Source organism: Curcuma longa, chromosome 2, assembly GCF_044706935.1.
Source record: "Curcuma longa cultivar G26 ecotype Majalengka, Jawa Barat chromosome 2, ITB_CL_G26_1.1, whole genome shotgun sequence".
NCBI lineage: Eukaryota > Viridiplantae > Streptophyta > Magnoliopsida > Zingiberales > Zingiberaceae > Curcuma > Curcuma longa.
This window is the reverse complement of record NC_133862.1, coordinates 11,728,295-11,752,049: the sequence shown is the minus strand read 5'-3', so window position 1 is coordinate 11,752,049 and position 23,755 is coordinate 11,728,295. Positions and strand designations below refer to the sequence as shown.

Here is a 23,755-nt window from a genome sequence, read left to right as displayed (position 1 = left end):
TTTTCTTTCTTTTTCTTCTATTTTTTTTAGCTTGAGATCGAGGATGAGGCAAGCAAAATTGTTTTGTGGCAGATTGATCATCGTCGGTCGACTTTTTGTGTTAGAAAAATAAAACAAGATTAATTTTACGGTTTCCCAGTAGTTTCTTAAAAGCTAAGATTGATGGATAGGAATGCTAAATTGATTTTTCTAATCCATTCGTGAGTCGACTTTTGTTTTGTTTTGTTTTAGATTGATGGATAGGAATGCTAAATTGATTTTCTAATCCATTCGTGAGTCGACTTTTGTTTTATTTTGTTTTTTATTCAATAAATGTGTTGCCATGAATGTATCCTATTTAGTATTTTTATAATTGGCTAGGATAAAACTATTATCGTATGACTTTAAAATTATGAATTTTTTATATATTTTTAGGATAAAAATGATGACTATTAATTCTAAATCATGTATAGAATAATTCTTCTCATGATTTTTTTAATTGACGGAAAACATAAGTTGCCATTTGATCATATTACATAAAATGATTCCTAATCTCTAAATAGATGCGTTGAATGAATTCATCCTCTCTAGAAGGAAATAGCTAACAATGGAGTACTCATCAATCTCTACTTGAGCTCTTGAAAGCTTACTTCACAAGTCTTAGACCTCATAAATCTTCTTTTCTAATCACTGGGTCAAAGATGCAGCAATGTCAAAAAATTCTTCAACAAAATGTCGATAGTAATCAGCTAGTTTGAGAAAATTATGAATTTCTTACACTAACTTTGATCGTTCTCATCTGACAATTGTTTTAATCTTCTAAGGGTACACAAATCCCTTGGCTAAAAACAACATGCCCTATAAATCTCACAAAAGTAAGTCAAAAAGTATATTTAGTATGAACTTTACATATAAGATGTTTCTGAAACCATTCTAAAGTGTTGTTCATACTCCTCCTATGATTGAGAAGTGGGGTACTTTTCGATGTAGGGATTACACCTCTAAGCATGACAGATTTGAGTCGCGAAAATAATCTTTTACTAATGTAAGATAAAATTACGTACAATAAATTTAATATGATCCGATCCTTAATTCTCCAGGACTCTGTATTAACAGAACTTCGTGCACCAAACAACCTCCTTTTCAACTGAACTAACCAAATGTTTAATAATTGAACAATTGAACTGACCTCATTTCAATACAGATGTATTGTCAATTAATATTGATCTAGTGTTTGGATGCAAAGCAGGAAGAAAATAACCTTTAGGATTTTAGCGTTGCATAATAATTTCATAAAAAAAATCTCAAATAAAAAATATTTTATATTAGTTGTTTAATACAAATAATTATATACTAATGGATGAAGCTAGTAATTCCAGTAGATTTGTAGAAAGCTACTGATTTAAGAATAATATTGAAAGAAATGCTTAATTTTGAAGGTCTATTATTAAAAGATAAAGTTGGTTGGAAATAGAAACTAGCGCGCGGTTTGTTCATACTTTTAAATTTATCCAATGAACGAATTAGAAAAAAACCGCCCGTCTCTTTTTATCTTTACCTTCGTATGAAGATCATGAAAAAGTATGGATTGTGGCCCATGTCTGTTTGTAACTTGTCGAGCTCGGCTAAAAGAGCTCTAGTAAAATGACAACTCAAACTAACACAACAGTTCCACAACTCGAATTAGATCGGACTGACTTGACTAGATTGAGATGGGACCTAAAACAGAACTGATATTGATGGTAACAATATCAAATATTATTTGTATATTTAATTAATAATCTAATTAAATTTAGAGTAGTTTTGAGTCATGACTTTGTTTTCTTCTTTCACCATTTCATTTCATGGTCTCCTAAGATTGATTGATTGATTGATTTCCATCGGTCGCCCATGTGTTTGTAGCTTTTCTCCTTTCTCGTCGACAACTTGGAACCCTTTTCACGTTCAATGTCCCTGCTTGACTAAGTCTTGTTTCCCCATGGTCTGATGCGATTCGTACGTGTTTGCATCTCTAATTTCAGCATCAGTTCTTCCTCCTTTTATGATCGCATGAGGTTGTTGCTAGCTTGCCTTTAAACCCACCTTTGTTGTCTCTCATTCTAGGTTGACAATATCAATCTACTCAACATCTATTTTAATACTTTCGTTTAGGTTATAGTTTGGATTAATGGTCATTACTTATTCATGTAATGCTTGATATTTGGTGAGAAGAATTATTAATCAACGTATTTTCCATTGATAATGGTAACTCGCTAAGTATTATGATATTTTAATATAGTTGTTATATAGTAATTGTAAAATATAAGTTTTTGTGTTTCAATTGCACACCGTGTTTCTGGATTTACAATGATCGATGAAAAACTTTCATGAGATTAAACTGTTCGCCTACAAGATTATCAAAAACAAAACAAAATCTTCTAACTTCTTTTAAAATTAGATGTAGAAGAGCAAGGGAGCACAGGTAACCGTACTTGAGATTAAATTTTCAATAGATTGCTCAAAAGATAATACAAGGTAATTAACACCTTTTCCAAAAACGTATGACTTCCTTTTTCCCCAAAAAAACAGAAAACAATGAAATTAGTTGCCATTCTGATTGTATGTTCATTCTTCCGAATCTGTAAAATCTAATAAGATTGAGAAGAAAACAATGAAACTGTTGTTGCTGATTATATTTTGCTATCAAGGAAAGTCATCCTGAAGGCATTCTGTTTTCAAGTCCTGCATGAGACCTTGAAGGAGACCTGGATTGCTTGTGATGATCGCGTCGACACCTTCAAACAGCATTCTTTGCATGGATTCCGAGTCATCGACTGTCCAGGCATAGACTTTCTTACCCGCCCTGTTTGCAAATGAAAAACACATCAATTTTCCTTTGCGATACTTATAGTTTCCGATAGATTTGCAAGCTCTCAGACTTTTTTTTTCATACAAGGATATTATCAGTTATTTGCCCAAGTACAGGAAGCAGGCAGTTCTTATGGCGACTTTATAAATAGTGATATGTTGGTTGCCCCACACAGAATGAGTTAAATTGTGCTCCTACCTATGCAAAATTCTCACGAGTTTCGTATCGACCAAGTGATGGTAGACACCCACAATTCCAGCACCCTTCATTCTCAAAAGTTTACTTCTAGTGCCGGTAGAGGGATCAGACATGACAATGTATCCAACCTGTAGTTCAAGCAAAAGAATGAGGTCCATCCAGGTTCAAATTATGGGAAACTTGCTATAAAGTAAATTCCGCACACACCGCTTAAACTTTTTGTTAAGAAACGAACCAGAGATGGTTCCTAACACAGGGACAACAGTTTTGGTACTCTTTGATAGATTTGATTCATGGCAAATCTTTCTTGGTACAAGTGAAAGTTAATGCTGTTAAAATCACTTATGAACAAAGTTTTCAGATTAACATGATGGCTACCCTCAATTAAATTCAAGATCACTAAAAAGTGTTTTTCTTTTTAGATAGTAAGATTTAAATAGCCCTAACATTGTAAACTGAGATTCTGCAACAGTCAAATCCACTCCTGGTGATTGCCATGGTGATTTTATCGATCTTTATCCTGAATCACCATGTTGACTCTATCACCCATACCAAACATCATTGCTTTATTATGGTGCAACAGTTGAATAATGCAAAATTGACAAACCAGCCTTCAAAACAAGGGTTACAATAAGGTGCATATCATACCATTACGTCTTGAGATAACTTGGTAACATCTCTTCCTAAGATGTCACTTTTTGACCAGACAAGGCAATTTTGGCAGTGAGTTTTGTTCACCTGTCAAAATTGCAGTTGATTTGTTAGGACAATATAAACTAAGACAAGGAAGAAAAACATAAGCTTACACAGCCTAAACAAAAAGGTTTTACTCATGAAGAACTTGGTGAACATACCAGTTTATAACTACTACATGGAAGCACAATAACGTTCATACACAATAACGTACATTTGATATTTATTTCTGTTCAGGAACACTTGCTAATAATATGTCCACTGCATAATGTTTGTGATACTCTCATAATAATCTGCGATTATAGAAGGTGGACCAGTCGGATCAAGCCGAATGGCGCTTGGCACCAAGAGGCTCGGTGACTACGGAACAAAGAGGCGTTCGATAGGCGAAACCAGGAGGTGCTCGGGGATCGGATCCGGGAGGTACTCAAAAGTTGGGCTTGGCGCCCAATGGCACTAGGCATAAGAGATGGGGACTTGGAAAAGAGGGGTGTAGTAAAAGCGGCCAATAATAACGAGCATTAACACTCATTTATCACGAAGTGTTACCAAGAGAGGAGATCGCAAGGCCGATACTAAACGGACGGATAGTAATGGCAATTGGTGGCCATTATGAGAGAAGAGTTTGAATGTCATAATGGGTGTCATTACGCGATAAGAGTTTAAAAAAAGGGCGAATACTAATTTTCACAAGATCATTTCTTTTATTCCACTGTTTTTCTATCTCTTCTATGTTGAAAGTCTCACTCAAGCATCGAAGGGGTCACACTAGGACAAGACCGGCGCCCTCTGACCGCGTGTTAACTTTGGACAAGAAAATTATCTTATTAAGACACAAAGGCTATGAGGAGTGCTCGACAACAAGCATCCAAGGAGTAGTCGGCCACGAACATCCAAATTCTACCATATCAATTTGAAATACTAAATAATGTTTATGCCAATGTGCTTATTTAACTTGAGCTATGTGGATATTCATTGATGCAAAGAACATGCGCATGTTTCATCATACCAACTAGTAATATAAGTCCTATTGTATTGGTTGGCAAATAGTCCATATTAGAAGTGAATGAAAATATTTCTTTTTGTAATATATGAAAGAAGAAAGATGAAACGTACTAGTCCGGAAACATGAAAGAAAATTATTCTGAATGAAAATTATTATGGTTCATGATTTAAATTTTTTAATGAAAATAAATCTGTAAATTAGTATTATTGGATAATATTAGATAATAAGACACAATATAATTAAAAAATAGTATGGGAAGATTAATATGTAAAGTTCAATAATTAAATTCCATTATATATTTAATAAAAATAAATAATATTATATAATCTTATCAAACTAATGGATCATATCATATTATTAAAGAAATATACAATCTGTTTATCCAGAACAACAAAACACAATTATTGACAATATAATATGTTATTATTAATCTAATACAAATTTTTATTGGGTTCTAATTTTACAGATATTAAATAATTCTTAGTAGGTGATACCTATTTGAGTATTTGTTACTAAACAATAATCACTAATTTGGCAATACTTACTATGCAGCATGCATATTCAGTTATGAGTTAATGCTCATTCAGTTAACATCATAGAGGATCTATCAACATTTACTTAACTAACACTTAAATCCAATTTGAACTGAAATTATTATTACTTTCTTCAATAGAATAGACGAGGCCTATCATAAAGTTAGAAATGTTAAATACTCCCTTAAGCAAAAAGATATTATTACAACGTGATAGAGAGAGAATACTACCTTAATATAGAATTTTACAAATTAAAAATACATTAACCAAAGTTGAAAAGGAAATTGAATTTCCAAAAGTAGCACAAACATAAAAGATTGCATCCAAAGCCTTCGTTCAAAACCAATAAATCTTTAACTAAATCACCTAATTTAACTGCACAAGAGTTTTATAGTGACTAGTCCATTTAAGATGAATCTCCAAAACTAAGAAGGCAACCAGCATTGTTGTCTCACCTACGTACTGATCATTCTCCTGTATGTGCATGTTTAATTAAGCAACAAAACATGATGTTGAAGAGGCCTTTGATGATTTGACCCTTTCAAATAGATTTCAACATAGTACTAACCATGACTTCAACTTACACGAAATAACAAGTTTACATCCTAAGAGAAAGAATGAGGGGGTTGAACAAAACAAGCTTAACAAAGAAGAATGCAAGATATTCATTTAATAACTGATAAATGTATAAAAACTTTGATTGGTATGTGAATTTACTTATGACTTTAAAGATCATCAACCTAGGGAATTAATTTATTTTCTTACATCTGCTATCACATTTGAGTTCTACTGAGCTTCAACAAGAAACACATAATAGCACTAGAAACGAAATGGTATGAAGTGATAACAAATATAAAGCATAGAATGGATAATCCTTTTGCATTCATAAACATGGATTTTCCCATAAAAACTTCTCTTAGAGCTTTTTTGCCCATTTTATAAAGCTGTACTGTCAGAGAAACTATTTCTTTTGAGTATTCATTTAACTTGCCAACTTAAATATAGTTTATATTCAAATTTGAGGATTTGTTATCTCACTTGTATATTAACTTTGTCACAAGTTATAGTCATTTAGTCTGAGTGCCTATGCTCTCATCGTCTACAATAACATCATTTTCAGATGTCATGATAATAGTAGACCTATTAAGAGCATTAACTAACGGATGACCACAACTTTATCACTACTCTTGAAAAAGTAAGGCTAAGATAAAAGTTAGCACAACGGATTTGAAATCAAATATCAACACTAACAAGAAAGATTTAACATGGTTCGAACATCCTTGCTCTACTCCACAGCTTGATTCTTTAGGTGGACCACTCCTTGAAATCCCAATACAGAAATCTTGTCTTACACAGATGCTATGCAAAATCAGTACCAAAAATGGTTACTGAAATGCTTGCAAAATATGAGCTTTCACTTGATTTATAACCTTTGTGAGTGGTCTAACTTTTGTTATTTTGTCACAAAAGTATTGCGCACTTTTTCATGCACCATCTAACTTTTGTTCTTTTGTCACAAAAGTATTGCACGCTTTTTCATGCACCATCACGAGCAAAAGGGTGACCAAGGCTTATAAAAACAAGGCTCCAACAGTTACATTTTGAACACCTAAAGTCAATCCAAATACTTTCCATGTAACTCAAATTCAAAATCTAACTGTTATACAACCAATAGTCAACTGTCTTGCCAACTGGATAAGCTTCCAACAAATTGGACTAATGTCGACTAGAGTCCAAACAGAAACATTTTGTTCTTCAAATAGAGTGTTTTCAATTGACTTAACCCTCTAGTCAACTATGGTCATTTTCCAATCATGAATCTGCTTAGAGATCTCAACTTCACTTGCCTTACGACCTTGAAAGCCTATGTGACTACGAAAAGAAGCCACTTGTTCCTTGATCAAAGGCTTCTACAAGTCAATACATCATCACGTTGATGATGTTCCCAAAATATGATCCCCAAAATTCCAGTCCCTAGTAATTTTTCACACTAGTAATCTCTCAAAGCTCATTGATCTTCGTGCCTAAAAGCCTCTCCTCTAGGCCTTCAAATGTCGCCGATGATTCTCACACACCCATCTTGTTAGCCTCCAAGCCATCTAACCAACCAACACCACTCCAAATTGACCGCATTAAGTCATGAGCTCTCCGAGCACTATGATAACTTGCTAAACTCCCAGTTAATCAAGTTATCTCCTAGTAGTCCTTGACCTTTTGGACTTTCGCATCAACTACCAAGCAACCAAAACCTTGGACTTCCAATCATCGACCAAGTTTCTATCAACCTCTACCTCTTAAACTTTTCTCTTAATCTGTCAAGCTCCTAATCAACCTTGGCCTTTTAGTTTTTCAATCAACATGTGCAACTTGCACGCTCACAACTTGGTCAAACTCAACCACTTGTGACATGATTGTACCAACAACTTGGTCAAACAAATTGACTGTGTTAAGTCATGATCTCTACGAGCTCTATTGCAACCTGCTAAACTCCTAGTCAATCTTGACCTTACAAGCAACTGACCAAGACCAACAATTTCTAACCTCCCGGTCATCCTCAATCTCTTGGACTTTTTCATCGCCTGCCAATCTCCTAGTCGTCCTCGACCTCTTGGACTTTAACATCAACTACTAAGCATTTGATCAACCATGACCTTGGGCTTTCAATCATCCAACCAAGCTCCTAGTCAACCTCTACCTCTTGGACATTTCTCTTAATTTGTCAAGCTCCTAGTCAACCTTGGCCTTTTAGCTTTTCAATCGACATATGCAACTTGCACACTCACTACACATATCAGAAAAACAAGATGATCCTAACTTAAGCCCTTTGTTAAACATATTAAAACAACTTGGTGAAGCTCGACCACTTGCAACGTGATTGCACCAACAATTGGGAAACAACAACCCAAAATGAGAAGTTGGCAACTTGTTTGTAGTTGAGTTCTCCTTAGTGATGGTGGGGGGGGGGGAGGGGGATAACGGTTGGGTCTTCAAAAGGACCCCAATCCCCACTTGTTTGGTATCATTGAATTAACAAAATTTTGAGTTATATTTGGGTTGTGGTTTTCTCTTAGTGAGTTTATTTGTCACAGTGCTGCGTCAACAGGAACTTTTAAAAACAAAAATAAGAAAATATTCAAAAGAAGCTATTTCCAAACTAAAGAATCTGACTTCTGGTATTTTTTCTCAGAAGTCAAATAAGTATAAATTATAAAATTTGAACAAACAGGCAACTTACAATTGACAATATATCCTTTGCCAAGTCTTTCTCATATGAAGGAGGACCAACTTTTGCATCCAAGATTACTTTCCCAACTGAGCTTGTTATTAACTGCAGAAGACAATGAAACCACAGAACATGTAATCAGTCCAATATTAATGACAGACTTTGGGCTGACCCAAAAAGTTAACCTTTAGACCATACATAGTTTGGTTACTTTTTTTTCTCTCTGATATCTAATAAACTGTCTTAGCTTTATTGCTCAAAGAGGAAAAGAAAAGAAGAAGTTCATGAGAGAAAGTAGCTTATACCGCTAAAGCACTTTCAGCTGTGGGAACCTTTTGATTATGAAATTCTTCAGGAAACTGACTCCCTGCATCTAGTTCCTTTATCTATATCAAACTAAAAGATCATCATATGAATGTTATTTCTCCAACAAAATAAACGATTGATAAACAGTAATTATTGTAGAGATCAAGGCCTTTTCCAATAATTTTTTAATGAAAGAAAGTGATTTCAATAAAAGTGCAAATAATTAAACAGTCTAACCAGCTAGCTTCCATTGAATTACAGTTGTGTTCATGAAGATAGATCCTACCCAACCAATGTATAGAAGTTAATCAACTTATCAAGGTAACTACTCTGACCCTTCTCTAACCAATCTTAAAGAAAGAATTCATATAGATTAACCATTTTAATAGTGAACAAGCTCAAGCTTAGAAATAGACAGCAAAGGGAAATTTTGTGTATCATGTGTCAAACAATCAAGAACGTAGAATTAAGCGCAAAGGAGAAAAGCCATAACGGTATGAATCTAGCAAGATGAATCAGTCTATCTATATACTTCAATATGTACAATACAGAATTTGTTATGTGGAGTGGCAAATGAGCTTTATACAATATACTAATACATTAATTAACAAGCAATGAATTAATAAATTAAGACAGATAATGACAAACTAATATATAGATAGAGAGACTTAACTAATATATAACAACAGCAAGTCTTAGTACTTATAGATGATATCAGATTTTTTTTAAGCCATAATAACGAAGAGGTTCAGATTTGACACTGCTTGAGAGGAAAATTGCTTCATTATCTTGGCCAAAACAAACCACATAATACAATTGTTTTTGCCATTTATCTTTCATAACTATATTGTGCTTGTTATAAGACTTTTCTTTTGCAAAGTACATTAAACATCTTGGCCATTAGGGATCAAAGATGCTACTACTAAAAAATGTGATGATTAAAAACAAATGATATAAGTTCAACTCTTTCATGATGAGTAAATAGTCCATTTAAGTTCTGATTCTAGGCTCATACTTTTTGGAAGAAAGGAATATGCACATTCTATATAGGTTTCGTACCACAATGAACAAGAAAATCCTTACCTCATTCATGTTCATATAACCAACTCTTGCTGTACTATTACCAGACATCCTCTGCAGATCCCTGCTGTGTTGTGTGTTGTAAGATTTAGCTCTATGAATTATGCTAAATCCTAGGAAGATTTGAAGAAGCCACTAGCAAGTTATATGCAGCTACCAAAGTTTGGAGTAAATTTTATCACAAAGTCAAAAGCAATTCTTGAAGTTATCCCTTCCATGAGGCTTAATGAAGAATATTTGAAAGAAAATTTGCTGCAGATCAATCTCATTGCTGAATTACAGTTTGGGATAACTTCAAATTGGTTTATTGAACGAATGAACTTCATTGGTAATGCAAAAAAATAAAACAATGAACTGAGCAAAAGCAAGTGGAAAAGATAAGAAAACGAACATCACCTATCATGCAGCGAAAACAACACTCCATCTGAAGAGCGAGAGATATCCATTTCTATACAATCGACTCGAGAATCGATGGCGATCCGATACGCATCCATCTGCTAGCACGTCAGAACGACTAAAAAAAGTCATAGCAAACAAAATAAGAAAAAAAAAACGACTGAGCACCATTCTTACGGTGTTGGGGACGGCTTTGCTTGAATCTCCACCATGAGCGCAGACAAGGGGAGGACTTTGTAACCACCCGCACTTCCTCAAGCGCATCTGAGTCAATCACGATGGATAACAGAGAAGATGAACGATATGCAAAATCTAGGGTTTCTTAACTAGGTGAATTGAAGACGGGATAGTACCTGATGGAAGCGGCGGAATCGGAAGTGGAAGAAAAGAGGAGGGGCAAGGGCGAGGGAAGCGAGGAGGAGAAGAATCCATCTCTTGGAGGGGAAGCGATAGAACTTAGCTCGTGCAGGCTTCCTGTAGGTCGAGGAATAATGAGGGAGGAGAGAGGAGGGCGGCGAAGATCGCCGCCCGCCGCCGGCGATCGCCCTCATTTCGACTCGCGTAATTTCCTTCTGGTGATTCGTCTGTTGCAATTCGCTTCCAGATTCATTTTGTGCGCAAATAATAATAATAATAATAATAAATCCACTTATCGCCATCAACAAAAAATAAAACTAAAAAGGCATAAATGAAAACAATAAAAGGTGTAAATTAACAATTTCCACATTAGGATTGTAAAAAAAAAAATTTAATTTAATTAATTTATTTTAATTTAATTTTAAATTCTTCTCTTTCTAACTTCTATTTAAAAATCCATTTTTTAAAAAAGATAAGCTGGCCTGAAATAGGGCAAGATATTATTAAGTCGGTGTCTAATAATATTAAATTAGTGATAAAGGTATCGAAAGGATATATTTACCCCCACAAATAAGTGCTCAAACGAAAAGGGAGACCATTGTGGTGGAGCTAAAAATTGAATCAAACTAATCAATTTTTTTAAAAAAAATTAAATCGATTGATCAAATTTTACTACTAAATTAAATTGATAAAAATCAATTAATTTGATTGATTATCAAATTAATTGAATTTTTCTTAGTAGTGGACGGATCACATTCATTGTGCAAACTGCTATTAGATAGATCCAACCTCAAGCTGAGTTTGATTCAGATTTAACTCGGACTCATAAGAGGTCAACCGACCAAATCATTAAAAAAATTAATTTTTTAAAGATTTTTTAATCATAATTTTTTATTTAATAATATTTATATGATATTAATGGTGTGGTTTAATATTAATTGACCTATTCTATTTCTATTGAAGAAAATTTACAATTTATTTTATTTTCCTTGAACATGTGAGACTATTCTGCCTTTATATTAAAATTAATTTTATAATTTATTTGTCTATCTTTTTATTAATAATTTTATAACTTGTCTAGCTTGAATCATCTAATATAAAATTATTCTATCTTTGTATTAAAGTTAATTTTATAATTTATTTAACTTGGATTCGAACTATTTTACGTTTAACTTATTAAATTTATTAATTTAATTTAACTTTTTTAATTAATCATTGATCTTATTTTATTATTTTATTAATTTAATATTGAATTTATAAAAATTATTTGACTTATATATAATCAATATTAAATTTATATATTATACATATATAATTAATTAATTAAAAGATATAATTCATCTTATTAAAATATAATAATATTAATGTTAAAATATAATTATATTAATGTTAGATAAACAACTTATTGGTATAAAAAATTGATTTAGAATTTAATATAATATTTTTCTGGGTTATTTTTGACCTTTTGCTAACACGAGAAGACTAGCTGTTGTGATGTGGACAGCAGGCAGCAGCTCCGGAGAGGAGTTCGGATCCTCTGCGCCACTAAAGCCTCTGCACCCCTGTGCCACTCATAAACGACAAACTCCTGCACGCGGATCACACGTGAGTCTTCGCCAAAAACCTTCGGCGCCAAAAAACCGAGCCTCCTCCGCCTCTCTCCTCTCCTCCGCGATTCCTCGAACCGTAACCCTCCGCGATTCCTCTCTTCTCCCCTCCCCTCGCTCGTGATTCCTCTCCTGCTCTCTTCTCCCCGCGCCCCTGCTCGACTCGCGACCCTGCTCGCCGCCGCGCCCCTGGTCTTTCTCCCCTCGCCGCCACGCCCCCTGGTCTCTTCTCCCCTCGCCACCGCAATCTCCTATCCCGATATATCTCTCTGCTGCTTTGCTCAGATCGACCAGCTTGCTTTGGTCGATCAGCTGATTGACCAGCGTGCTTTGGTTGATCACGCAATCGACCAGGTCCAACGTGCAGCATTGGAAATTGGACAACGAGGCCGGTCGGGTGGGAGGCTCGGTTTGCGGTGGCGAAGAGAGGCGGAGGAGGCTCGGTTTTTTGGCGCCGAAGGTTTTTGGCGAAGACTCACGTGTGATCCGCGTGCAGGAGTTTGTCGTTTCTGAGTGGCACAGGGGTGCAGAGGCTTTAGCGGCGCAGAATAACTGCTCTCTTCCATGAACATTACAACTCATCTCCCCCGACCATGTCGGCAGCAGGGTAACACCAACACTGCCACATGCATGCAACTTTGAATATACTCACAATTATTCGAGTGCCTGAATTTGTTCGTGCATGATGTACGGCAATTTTATGCTCTCACTCAGGCACTTGATCTAATTGTAGCTACATTAATTATACAAAATTAAACCAAGGTCGGCATGCATGTGGCGTACGTGATTAAACGAATACAAAACTGCACTGATATATACTGTCTGTCGCTCACTTGCCTCATCCATGAATCAAAATCAAGTTAATGAAAATGAAAACGTGGCCGGACCAACAAGATATATACATGTAAATGTAACCTCTTCGGCAACATATATATATTAATTCCCTTCCCATTCAATTCGTGTATGCTCTCCATTGGAACACCGTGCTTAGTCTACCTAATGATTCTTAAACTCCAAATCCTTTTTTAATTGCCTAATTGTCTTCTCCTTCCCATGCATATATGCATGCTCCACCATATATCATCTACTCTGTTGCGTGCGCCTGATCATTCATCGAGCCATGAGGCCTTCTTGTTCACTTCTGCGGCGGACCTCGTCGCTAAGGCTAACGCTATCCCCCAAGCTCGCCCCCTCCCCAGTCGCTCCGTGGCCGCCGGTCCGAACTGCCTTTGACCGCTGGCTCATGTCAGAGCTCGACGAACTCCGTCTCGTTCCGTTCAGCGTCAGTCGGTACACGAGCGGGAATTGGCTGGCCAAGGCCTTGGACCTCACGTTCGCAGTCCAGCGGATGACGGTCAGGCTTCTTGCCACTCCGGCCGGCCAGTCTGCAACCCATGGCGACCGCAAGTTGATAGAGGGCTACGCCGACGGCGTGGTGGAGCTGCTCGACGCGTGCAATGGGCTGCGAGAAAGGATGGGTGAGCTCCGGAAGTACACCGGATCGTTGTACGCGGCCTCGCATTTCCTTGATCAGGATCCGCGGCAGGAGCGGATCAGCTCCGGCGTGGCGGCACGGGCGACAGTGGCGTTAGCTGAGTGCGAGGCGACGGAGAAGCGATGCGACGAATTGGACAAGCTGCGGGATTTCAATTGGAGGAAGCTGGGCGAGGAGATCGCCGGAAATGCAGAAGTACTGGCGCCGGCACACAACCATCAAGCGAGTACCGACGCTTCCACGGCGGAGCTCCGGGAAGCGCTGAGCGGAACATTGGCGATGACGCAGTTGGCGGTCGCGGCCACTTGGATCGCCGTTTCTTTCAAGACGCGACGAGGGCTGCCCGCGGTGCAACAACCGGGTCGTCAGGCCTCGGGGTGGACAGGCAAGCTGCGAGATCTGCACAAGGCCGTGAAGGAGGAATTCGAGAAGAGGAGGAGAGGTGGAGCTGCGGTTCTGGATGAGTTGGAGGCCGCGGCTTTCTGTGTTCGGAGTTTGCGGCGCGCGGTGGCGCATGGAGACGGGCGGGAGGTTGGGATGTCGGTGCGTTTGGCGAGGAGAAGTGGACCAGAACTGGAAGAGAGAACGAGGTCGCTCGGACAGAAGGTGGATCAAGTGTACAGGCAGTTGATTAGAATGAGAGTCATGTTGCTCGATAAGCTTACACAACTGAGCTTAATTTGAGGACCGAAAGGTAAATTAAACAACATGTACTACTGTACTGTAATGAAGCTGCACCTCCAGTTTTGAGATATATATATATATATTTAGTGGACCTGTGTGTAAACTTGCAGTATCACCACGGTCTAACCCAAACCAGACCGCTGGGCCGGGTCACAGGCGGCCCGGTCCGTATTACATCTACTTGAAGCGAAGCGCATCGGATTAGTGAAAAAACGGGTGGCGAAGAGCGATACCGCGATGCCGTTTTATTCCGTCAATTACTGTCCGTCGGTTTATCATCCAACTGTTCGAATTCATCGGGGCGCCTTTTCTTCCCTCTGCGGAGGCAATTTCGCAGCGGTAGGAGATGCCGGAATCCGTCGCCGCGATCCATCTCGGATTCCCTGGAACTCCAACCCTAGCTAGGGCTTTAGGAGCGGGGCGGAGTATGCCCTTTCCGTCTCCTCCAGCTGCGGTTTGTTCTTTATATCGATCGAGTTCGAACACTTCAGCAATCTCAGCGAGGCTTCCCGTTGTCTGTGCTTCTTCGGTGGTGAAGACTAGCATAGTCGATCCTCTGGGGATCATGACGGCGGCAGATGTAGTGAAAGATTTCTACGGCGGGATAAATTGCCGGGATTTTCTTGCCGTGGAGTCACTGATTGCAGAGGATTGCGTTTACGAGGATCTAGTGTTCCCCCAACCTTTTGTTGGGCGCAAGGTTAGAAGATAAGTTTCGATTTTATGCTGATGATGAATGTCTCTGTCGTTGGCTTAAATTGAAGGATTTGGTTGCAGTTATTTCTCGTTTAAAGCACTTGGTTGATTAGTTTTCATGCTATAAACAAACGGTACACCGATAGTACTTTGTAACCCATTATTTTGTCTCCAGCAAGCTTCCTTGAAGAACATAGGCGAAGAAGATGAACTTTCCTCGATCACTTCATCTGTAGATACTAATTCAGTTGTCCATTAGAGTTCATATGCGATAGTAAATCCTGAATCATGATCTTTTCCCTGTCTTTAGCATTATGGTTATTTAATTATGTGGTTGATTGAGTTAATTTAAGATATGACAGAAATTAAATTTAAGAAAATGGGAAGCTTTAATTTTTAGAATTAGGAATGTATGTGTCCACCTACAAAACTTTTGATGTGAGGGATAGTGATGGAGTTTGAACTGTGCAGGTTCTGCCTAATTCAATTAGAGATTAATCAGGATTAAGTGATGGAATTTGGTTTAAATACCCTCTTAGATAGGGTTTTGGAGTTATTTTGCCTTGTTACTTTGTGAGAAGAGAGCCAAGAGAGGGAGCAACGGAGTCTTATGTGCAACACAAGAGGAGAAGGGTTTAATCTCCAACATTCAAGGGGGCTTCTTAGATGAGAACCTACAATCTATTTTTTCTTGAATCCATGATTTTTTCTTGAATCAATTTCACAAGGTCCTTAAGATTTTGCTGTTCTAAATCCTTCTTCCTACATCCTTGACAAATTAGAAAAATTTATGAAAATCTTTGAGATAGAGGGGAAATTTTCCTATATTATTTTATGATTTGGAGTACTTAGAACCATAAAAAATTTAATTTTTTTGCATAAAAGTTACTTCTCTTTCTTTCTTTTTTTGAAATTTTAAGGGACAAAACTTTATCATTTTTGACAAGCAGGATACCATTGGGTTCATATATTGGATGGCAAATTACCTTGGATCATGGATTCTTTACTGTTGCATTGTTATGATAAATATTTAAAATGATACAGGCTATTCTTGAGTTCTTCAAGAAGTTCACCAAGACAACCAGTGCTGACCTTCAGTTTGTTATTGATGACATATCTAGCGAAGATTCATTGGCTGTAGGAGTTACATGGCATTTGGGTATACAAGAATTAATATAACTAAACCAAAATTTAGGAAACCTCACATTAATTGTTCAGAGACATTGTCCCTTGTACAGAGTGGCGTGGGAAGCCTTTTCCATTTAGCAAAGGATGCAGCTTCTACCGTTTTGAAGTCCGGGAGGGCAAGAGACAAATAGTGTATGCTCCATTTTGTTTTTATGATACTGATTATGCTTTAATAAGTGAAATAAAGTGAGTGGTTATCATGGTGCACAGCATATATGTATGATAATATAACAGGATGATGTGATGATGCTGAATAAGGCATTGTCATCTAGGGCAAGCCTTTTTTGCTTATCAAATTACCTTCATGATTTCTGTTTCTGATTCTTCATTGTCTTTCTTAAAACTATTACGCATAGCTTCTGCCATTTGAATTTTGAAGCGTTTCTTATTTTCCCATTTCCATAATTGGCAACATCTTTATTAGCTTCTTAATTTCATGTCAACTATTTGAGAATTCAGTAGCATTGGAACCATGGGCTGGGAACCTCTTCTTATGGGTAGTCCTTTGGCTGAGAGATCTTATGGTGGTTTGATACAGATAATGTCTTAATTCAAGCAAATACTGATGGAACATATTCTTGATACTCTCGCTATCAATTTCAAAACTGTCTAACCACAACTTTAGTTTCAATCATCTAACGTTTCTGCTTGTTGTTTATGATTCAAGTTGACCCTTTTTCCTCTACTTTTTTTTTTGTTTTACTTTTGTAAAGCTATGGTAGAGATTGTGTGGAACCTGCTGTGAAGCCTGGAGATTTAGCACTGGTACACTCTACCCTGCAACTTGTTTCATCTACCTTTTACAATGTGCATTTGTGCTTTATTCTGTTTCTGCTGGTTGCTATTTGTATGACATGCTACTTGAATTTATGATAACCAGTCCCATTACTTCTGTTGAACCCTGTCATCAATATCTCTAAAATTATGCATGGCCCAGAAATAACATGAGAAGGGAGGTTCCGTGCCGGTTGTTCATTTTCGATTTAGCAACAAGATTGAGTGGTTTTTCATGCAGTAGAAATATTTATAGTTCCAAGCAATTCTAACTTACTAATCTCTATATCATCCAAATTTTAGCAATTCTTTTCATCTACTTTATCATCCAGGTAATTATCCAGGGGGTAACTTGGCTGCTTCAGAAATTTCCACAGCTTGCCGACCGGCTGCAATAGAAATCATATTTGCCAGATCATAGGAAACATAAATCTTTGTATATCCCATTTTACTGTATAATTTTATTTGTGCAAGATATTTGATATATTCTGAAACCACATAAATAAGCATGTTTTAATCTTTGTACATCCCATTTTACTGTATAATTTGCGAGTTCAGTTTGTTTGTTCGCAAGTCATTAGGATGCACTGACCTCGCAGTACGTCGTGCTCCCCTCTCATCTCATGGTGCATCGCCTACGCGCAGAGAGCGACGAGTTTCCAATGGTGCTTTGGAGTCTGAAGACCGAAAGTGGCGGCAATCAAAAGTGACGGCCAGAGTTTAAGGAATCGAACGAACTCTTCCCTTCCTTTAACCCAGATTGTTATGGAAACGTAACATAAGCGTCCGAAGGTACTTGGTACTCATCCTGTAGGTGCCATCGTCGCCGTTGATTGTTGCATTCAGTGGAAGCCGTGGCGGTACGCCGAGGTATTTCTCTAAGAGACACGACAGCAACGATGCCGCCATCTTGCTTCTGTCGCTGGATGAAAGGGAGAAGAAAGTTGCGACTTTGGCCGAGGGAAAAAGGAAGGTTGGAGCACATCAGAGGCGAATGGCTAGAGATGGTTGGGGAGGTGAAGGTGTTTCCAATCAGATAGAAGACACTGCTGGTATTGTAAATGTGCCCAATGGGTTTGCAAGAGAGCATGCTGCAGCAGGTTGGCCTTCTTGGCTAGTCTCTGTGGCAGGAGAAGCAGTAAAAGGATGGCTTCCTAGAAAAGCAAATTCCTTTGAAAAATTAAACAAGGTAAAACCTTCAATTTGCACTTGCTCTTTCTACAATATTTTTGATGATATCAATTTCATTTATGATATTGCACTTGATTATGATATTGCAACATATTCCATTTATGCCGAAAATCTCCCTGTGGACATGCTAGTTCCTTTTTACTGGTTGCAGTCAGTCATGATAATTGTCTTTGAACTGTAATTGAGTTCATTCTTGATGTGCAAATTCTACTAAATCAACTTACCATCATGTTCAAAAAACGATTAGAATTTGTTGTCTAGATTAGGTAGATTCTTTCTATTTTATTTATAAAATGTTGATGTGCTTTGTAGGTTAATGTTCTTGGCAAAGACATGTTCCCTGGACACTAAATAGTGTATTATCCAACAATTAACTGGTTAAACCTACTCTTAGTGTCTGGAAGGCAAACCAAATTGTGAAACTGGAGTGTAGATTAGTAACTGTAACTAGTTACATGGTTTATCTATCTGAATTATAATCCTTTAAATATTTTTTTTCTCTCTGACTTAACATATTATGCAGATCTGTTTGGAATGCTACTACTATAATGAGATTTCTGGATGCTTGACTTTACATCTTGAATTTTGTGGTGTGTATCTGAACAAACATCATAATAAAGGACCCATGCAGTCTCCCAAAATCAAGGTCAAAATCAAGTAATGAATTCCTAGGAGGACTGCCAATACAGTGGTAGTCACATACTACCATTTTTGATTACATGAAGACCATAAAAGTGGTTCTAAAAAAAACACCTTGATTAAATGGTTTTAAATAAGAGCCTTAATGACCTTCTAATGATCAAAATTAAAAAATAATGGCACGAATAAAAAGCAGGAGTACATTGGTGGTTTCATATTTTTTAACTATGACACACTTAGGATATTTTAACTGTGATACACAGGAGGACCAGAGGAAGCACTATAATTATTATTTTTTTTAATTCGATTCGATTGAGTTTGATTCGATTTAAATAATAATAATAATATTTTTTATTTTGGTTTAGGGTTGAAAAGAAAGAAGGGTATTTTTGAAATTAAACACATTTTTTTTTTGGAAAAAATGAAACTCGGTGGACTTTTTGGGAATTTCAGAAATGAAAAGCATCCGAGCTGTGATGGGGCTTCTCCGTGCCTGAGTGGGTTTTGTCGCCCTCTCGTTGAGGGGATTCGGAAAGACCCATCGGCCGAGAGTGTTTCGTCGTCGGCGATGGATCCTTATGTATTCGACCCCTCGCCGGCAGTGGCGTCGGCGGGCTCCGTCTCGGGGGCGGTGGCGGTGGCCGCTTGTGCGGCTATGGCATTCTTCTACGTCGCAATCCTATATTCGCCGACGGTAATCTTTCGCCTCCCTCCTCCGGCGTCGTTCGATAACTTTATCATTCGCCGCTTTGCCTGCGCTGCTGTCTCCTCAGTCGCCTCGGTCGTCGCCTGTGGGTTCCTACTCGGAGTAAGCCGTGCTTCCACCTCGTCGACTTCACTACCATTCGTCCCAAGAGATTCAGGATTGACATAGTCTTTTTGTATCAGCTTGGGAGACTCGATGATTTTTCATCCGTTTTGGGTGTTTTTGGTATCAGGAGCGATCACTTGGCAAGTTAACGACTTGTTTGTGCTTCTAGGTTTTCTAGCATCGCGAGGTCGATGCTTTCGTTGTACTTCTAAAGTGAAAAGTCGTGTTAATTCTGTAGTGCCAAGCTGTTTTCTTTCCTCTCCTTCTGACTTCTCTGCTGTATGGAGGATCGTTTGTGTCGAAGGCATGGAAGTTGATTGCTTCTCGAAAAGAAGGCAGCAGGGAAAATTCTTGCAGCGGAGTTGACATGTGTGTTCTGAGGTGTATGGATTGGATCACTGCATATGCTAGGAATGTCATGGCTTGGCGTAACTATGTAGTGGTAAGGCACCATGTATGTTAATGAACTTCATATCATATTCTTCATCCCTTCTCAGCATAAAAAGTATAGAGTGCTGGAATGAAGTGTTTATCCAATGGTCTATTATGTAGTTAACCTTTTGATACTTGGAAATGTTTGTTTGGGTCATATGCTAGAGTCTGAGCCTGATGGTTAGTTTAATTTCTACACTTTCAGTGTCTTTCTTATTATATTAATTACTTATTTTCATATTTATTTAAAATTTTGGTTAATTACAAAATAAAGGAATGTGTTTGTGTGTGTGTGTATTTAGTTGAATGTGTGTGTTTTTTTTTTTTTGCATCATATGACTGTGCTTTAAATTGTAGTAATAATTACCTCCTGAGATAAACTGACTAAGGAACTTCTATGATCAGGCACCATTTACTGAAGAGCTTGTTTTCAGGGCATGTATGATACCATTGCTTCTTTGTGGAGGGTTTGGAACTTCAAGTATCATTTTTCTGAGTCCAGTTTTCTTCAGTTTAGGTAATTCAATTGTAATTTTTAAGTACCTCAACTTTAATTGCTTTCAGTTTTAATAATAGTGTGTTATTTGTTTCTAAACTAACATATGAAATATTACTAGAATTTTCATGTAAAGGTTCTTGAACTTTGAGAATTTGATGGTATTGAAAACAATTCAGTCTCTGGATATAGCTTATTACTTTGAGTTGAGAACAATATCTACCACCTGTGATGCATGTTTCATTTGATCTGTAAATTGCAAGTGCCAAGATTCCTTATTTATTTTACTTTCTTTGACATGATAATAGAAACTCTTATACCAAAAATCTGATATGGCCCTAGGTCTATTTCTATTTTGTAGGGTAAGCAAATTTTTTACTGTTGTCATGTAATAAACTCTACTTTTCTTTATGTTGTTTTTGATTCTTCTCAAACATTAATCTCTCTCTCTGCCCCCTTCATTTTTCTTTTCCAGCACATTTGAATCATTTTCTGGAGCTTTATTACCAGAAAAGATATAGATTTACAAAGGCTTTCCTAATCGTAGGTACTTATTTTAAGTTTTATTAAACGCCACTTAGCTTTAACAAAGTTCTACTTCAAGCTTTATCTACCATTTCTTATCTGTGACAAAAACTATTCATGGTTTGTGCCAGGTCTTCAGCTTGGCTATACTGTGATTTTTGGATGGTTTGCATCCTTTCTCTTCATTCGAACTGGTTTGTGATGTCTCATATTTTGTCATAAAATGCAATACCACCTCTTTTATATAATACTCGAGGGAAATATTGATATTGAAGCTTCTTTTACCTGGTATTTTCTTGTAAATAGCGTTCGCTTTACATATGCTTAACAAGTGGTGTAGGCACCATAAGATTCTTCTACTGTTGTAGTTGCTTCTTTGATCAGAAAGGAAGCAATAATTAGTGGCGGCTATTGAAAAATTTAAAATTTCTCAGAAAGCAATTAAAAATGGAAAAAATAACTACTAGTTCTTTTCCATATGTTTGCTCAAGTGATGTAGGCTCCATAAATTCTTCAACTCTTGTTTTTCCTACTTTGATCAATGAAAGACAACACTTAAAACATTTTCTAGATAAGGAGTTAAAAACGGAAAAAATAACTACTATTTTCTTTGCTGAAAATGATTCTAGCTTCTCTTTTTGTTCACACGGAATATATACCATTGATTCGTAGTGAATTTAAAATTTCCCTAGTAGAAAGGAGTTCCAACATAGCTTGCTTATGTTTATTGTTTTGCATTTTGTTGATGTTATACAGTGACCAGCACTTAACTATAGCACTGTCTGCAGGGAACTTAATATCTCCCATTGTTGCCCATATATTTTGTAATGTGATGGGCTTGCCAGTGCTGGTATGTCCAAGGACAAAAGGTTTGGACACTAATCTGATTAAGATAATTTAGCTTCAAATGTATTTTGCAGCCTTTTGCACAGTAATTGTTTGTCATTTTTTGGCTTATGGTCAATGGAAAATATCATATTAGCAAAAATGAGTGGTTTTGGGGGGAAGGGGATGCCTTCTGCTTGTCTTAAGTGGAAGTTGTTTCTTCACTCATATAGTATTTGGTAACTTCAAAGAGTGGCATACCAAAATGTATGGATGGAAGCTTAAATCTAGAAACAGTAAGCTGTATTTTAAAGATTGCAATAGATTATTTGGCCAACATCCTGAATAGCTTGGGCAATTATGTAGAGATAAGTTTGCAAATCTTTGGCTTGAGTTAGTGAGTTACACCGTAACATTGAAGTTCTTTGCTTCTGAGGTTAGGTGGTGTTTCAACTGTGGAGGTGGGCAAATTCCAGAGAATAGTCATATTACCTTTGGCCTTTTAATTACAAGAACAACTTATTGAAACCATCATAGGGAATTTCTTCTATTCAATCTGTATTAAGCAATTTATAAAGAATGGTTATTAAGGCAGCCTTGCCCAGAGTGTGATGGAAGAATAATTAACTATCACTTTTGATTATGCCGGTTTAACTTGGCTCTATAGCCATGAAACATGAGTTGAATGATAGGAATAATCAGTACGCACCATCAATTCTAAAAGAAATAACTAAAAGTCAATTAATCTAAGATTTCCTACCACTAAGGTACAACACTACCATTTTTTTTCTTGGACTAGAAAGAAAATAGAGATATTATTTGAGATCATATTTTAACATTTTCCTCTGTACTTGTTGACTTTGAACTATCAAATTTCGAATTTAAACTAGAAATTGTGTATTAACCTTTCAAAATCATTTATCATTATCTGAGCTACCCAATTTCAGGAATTGGTGAATATGATGGTTCATTAATTTGTCCATATTTCCTTTTTTTTTTAATTGTCACCTTTAAGTTTGGAATCAAACACTCTGTTGGGACCATTGAACGAATATAATGAAATACCCTGATAATATCAACAAAATTGAATTTGAAGATGTATTTTATGCCATACAATTCTTTTGCGTTCATGTTAGCACGCCCCCTTTATCTGTTAGAAGCGGCTAGAAATAATCTGTTATTGCCTTTCTCTTTGCAATATTAAAACCTTCGGTTTATTATTGTTAATATTGTTCTTGGTTGGATAAATGTTGGTTGATTAAGTTGGCATTTTGTGTTTAGCGCAAAAAGATAAAAACACATATATTTCAACTTGCAGGGTTAGCAACTTTAGCTGCTGCAGCTGGTGTGCTTTGTTTCTTATGGCTTCTTTTTCCAGCCACCAGTCCATATTTGTACAATGATTTGAGAGATGGCTGCAGCTGTTGGCATCGTTATTGCAGTTGGAGTTGATATTGAAGCTGGATGGTTATGATGTGGTCATGTACACATCATCAATTTGACGAAACTAGAAAGGTACTTCTATTCAACCCTGGCTATAAGAGTTAATTTCGTACCATTTTGATCAATGTGATGTTTAAATTATTGTGTTAAAGATTTACTAGAAATGATTAGAATTCTCGTGTGTTTTCAGTAATGAACTTAATGTTGGAGGCAAGACAACATTCAATTATTATGAAAATAGTTTATCATAGGAATATAGGGTTGACAATATTAAACATGGTATGCTTAACCCAATCAAAAACATGGTTAATAAAGATAAAATATAATATT

General features: G+C 36.8%; 4 protein-coding genes across 4 annotated transcripts; 3 read left to right on the top strand and 1 right to left on the bottom strand.

Moving 5' to 3' along the window:
• Window positions 1-2,489: 2,489 nt before the first annotated feature.
• Window positions 2,490-10,816, bottom strand: LOC141821964 (glycerophosphodiester phosphodiesterase GDPD4). Its single transcript, XM_074709363.1, has 9 exons — window positions 10,616-10,816; window positions 10,440-10,526; window positions 10,263-10,360; window positions 9,870-9,930; window positions 8,786-8,866; window positions 8,493-8,585; window positions 3,674-3,763; window positions 3,026-3,153; window positions 2,490-2,821 (listed from the first exon to the last, which is right to left on the bottom strand). Exons 1-9 carry the CDS (start codon window positions 10,811-10,813, stop codon window positions 2,662-2,664), a joined length of 996 nt encoding a protein of 331 aa, XP_074565464.1. The 5' UTR covers window positions 10,814-10,816; the 3' UTR covers window positions 2,490-2,661.
• A 2,530-nt stretch (window positions 10,817-13,346) lies between these two features.
• On the top strand, window positions 13,347-14,405 carry LOC141821625 (uncharacterized). Its single transcript, XM_074708994.1, has one exon. The coding sequence runs from the start codon at window positions 13,347-13,349 to the stop codon at window positions 14,403-14,405; it is 1,059 nt and encodes a 352-aa protein (XP_074565095.1).
• A 279-nt stretch (window positions 14,406-14,684) lies between these two features.
• On the top strand, window positions 14,685-17,608 carry LOC141822037 (uncharacterized). Its single transcript, XM_074709448.1, has 5 exons — window positions 14,685-15,105; window positions 16,146-16,260; window positions 16,340-16,421; window positions 17,003-17,054; window positions 17,396-17,608. The coding sequence occupies exons 1-5, from the start codon at window positions 14,752-14,754 to the stop codon at window positions 17,459-17,461; spliced, it is 669 nt and encodes a 222-aa protein (XP_074565549.1). The 5' UTR covers window positions 14,685-14,751; the 3' UTR covers window positions 17,462-17,608.
• A 1,788-nt stretch (window positions 17,609-19,396) lies between these two features.
• LOC141821945 (CAAX prenyl protease 2) lies at window positions 19,397-23,563 on the top strand. Its single transcript, XM_074709334.1, has 8 exons — window positions 19,397-19,701; window positions 19,782-19,844; window positions 19,943-20,146; window positions 20,542-20,653; window positions 21,108-21,179; window positions 21,289-21,351; window positions 21,946-22,026; window positions 23,301-23,563. Exons 1-8 carry the CDS (start codon window positions 19,462-19,464, stop codon window positions 23,432-23,434), a joined length of 969 nt encoding a protein of 322 aa, XP_074565435.1. The 5' UTR covers window positions 19,397-19,461; the 3' UTR covers window positions 23,435-23,563.
• Window positions 23,564-23,755: the final 192 nt, after the last annotated feature.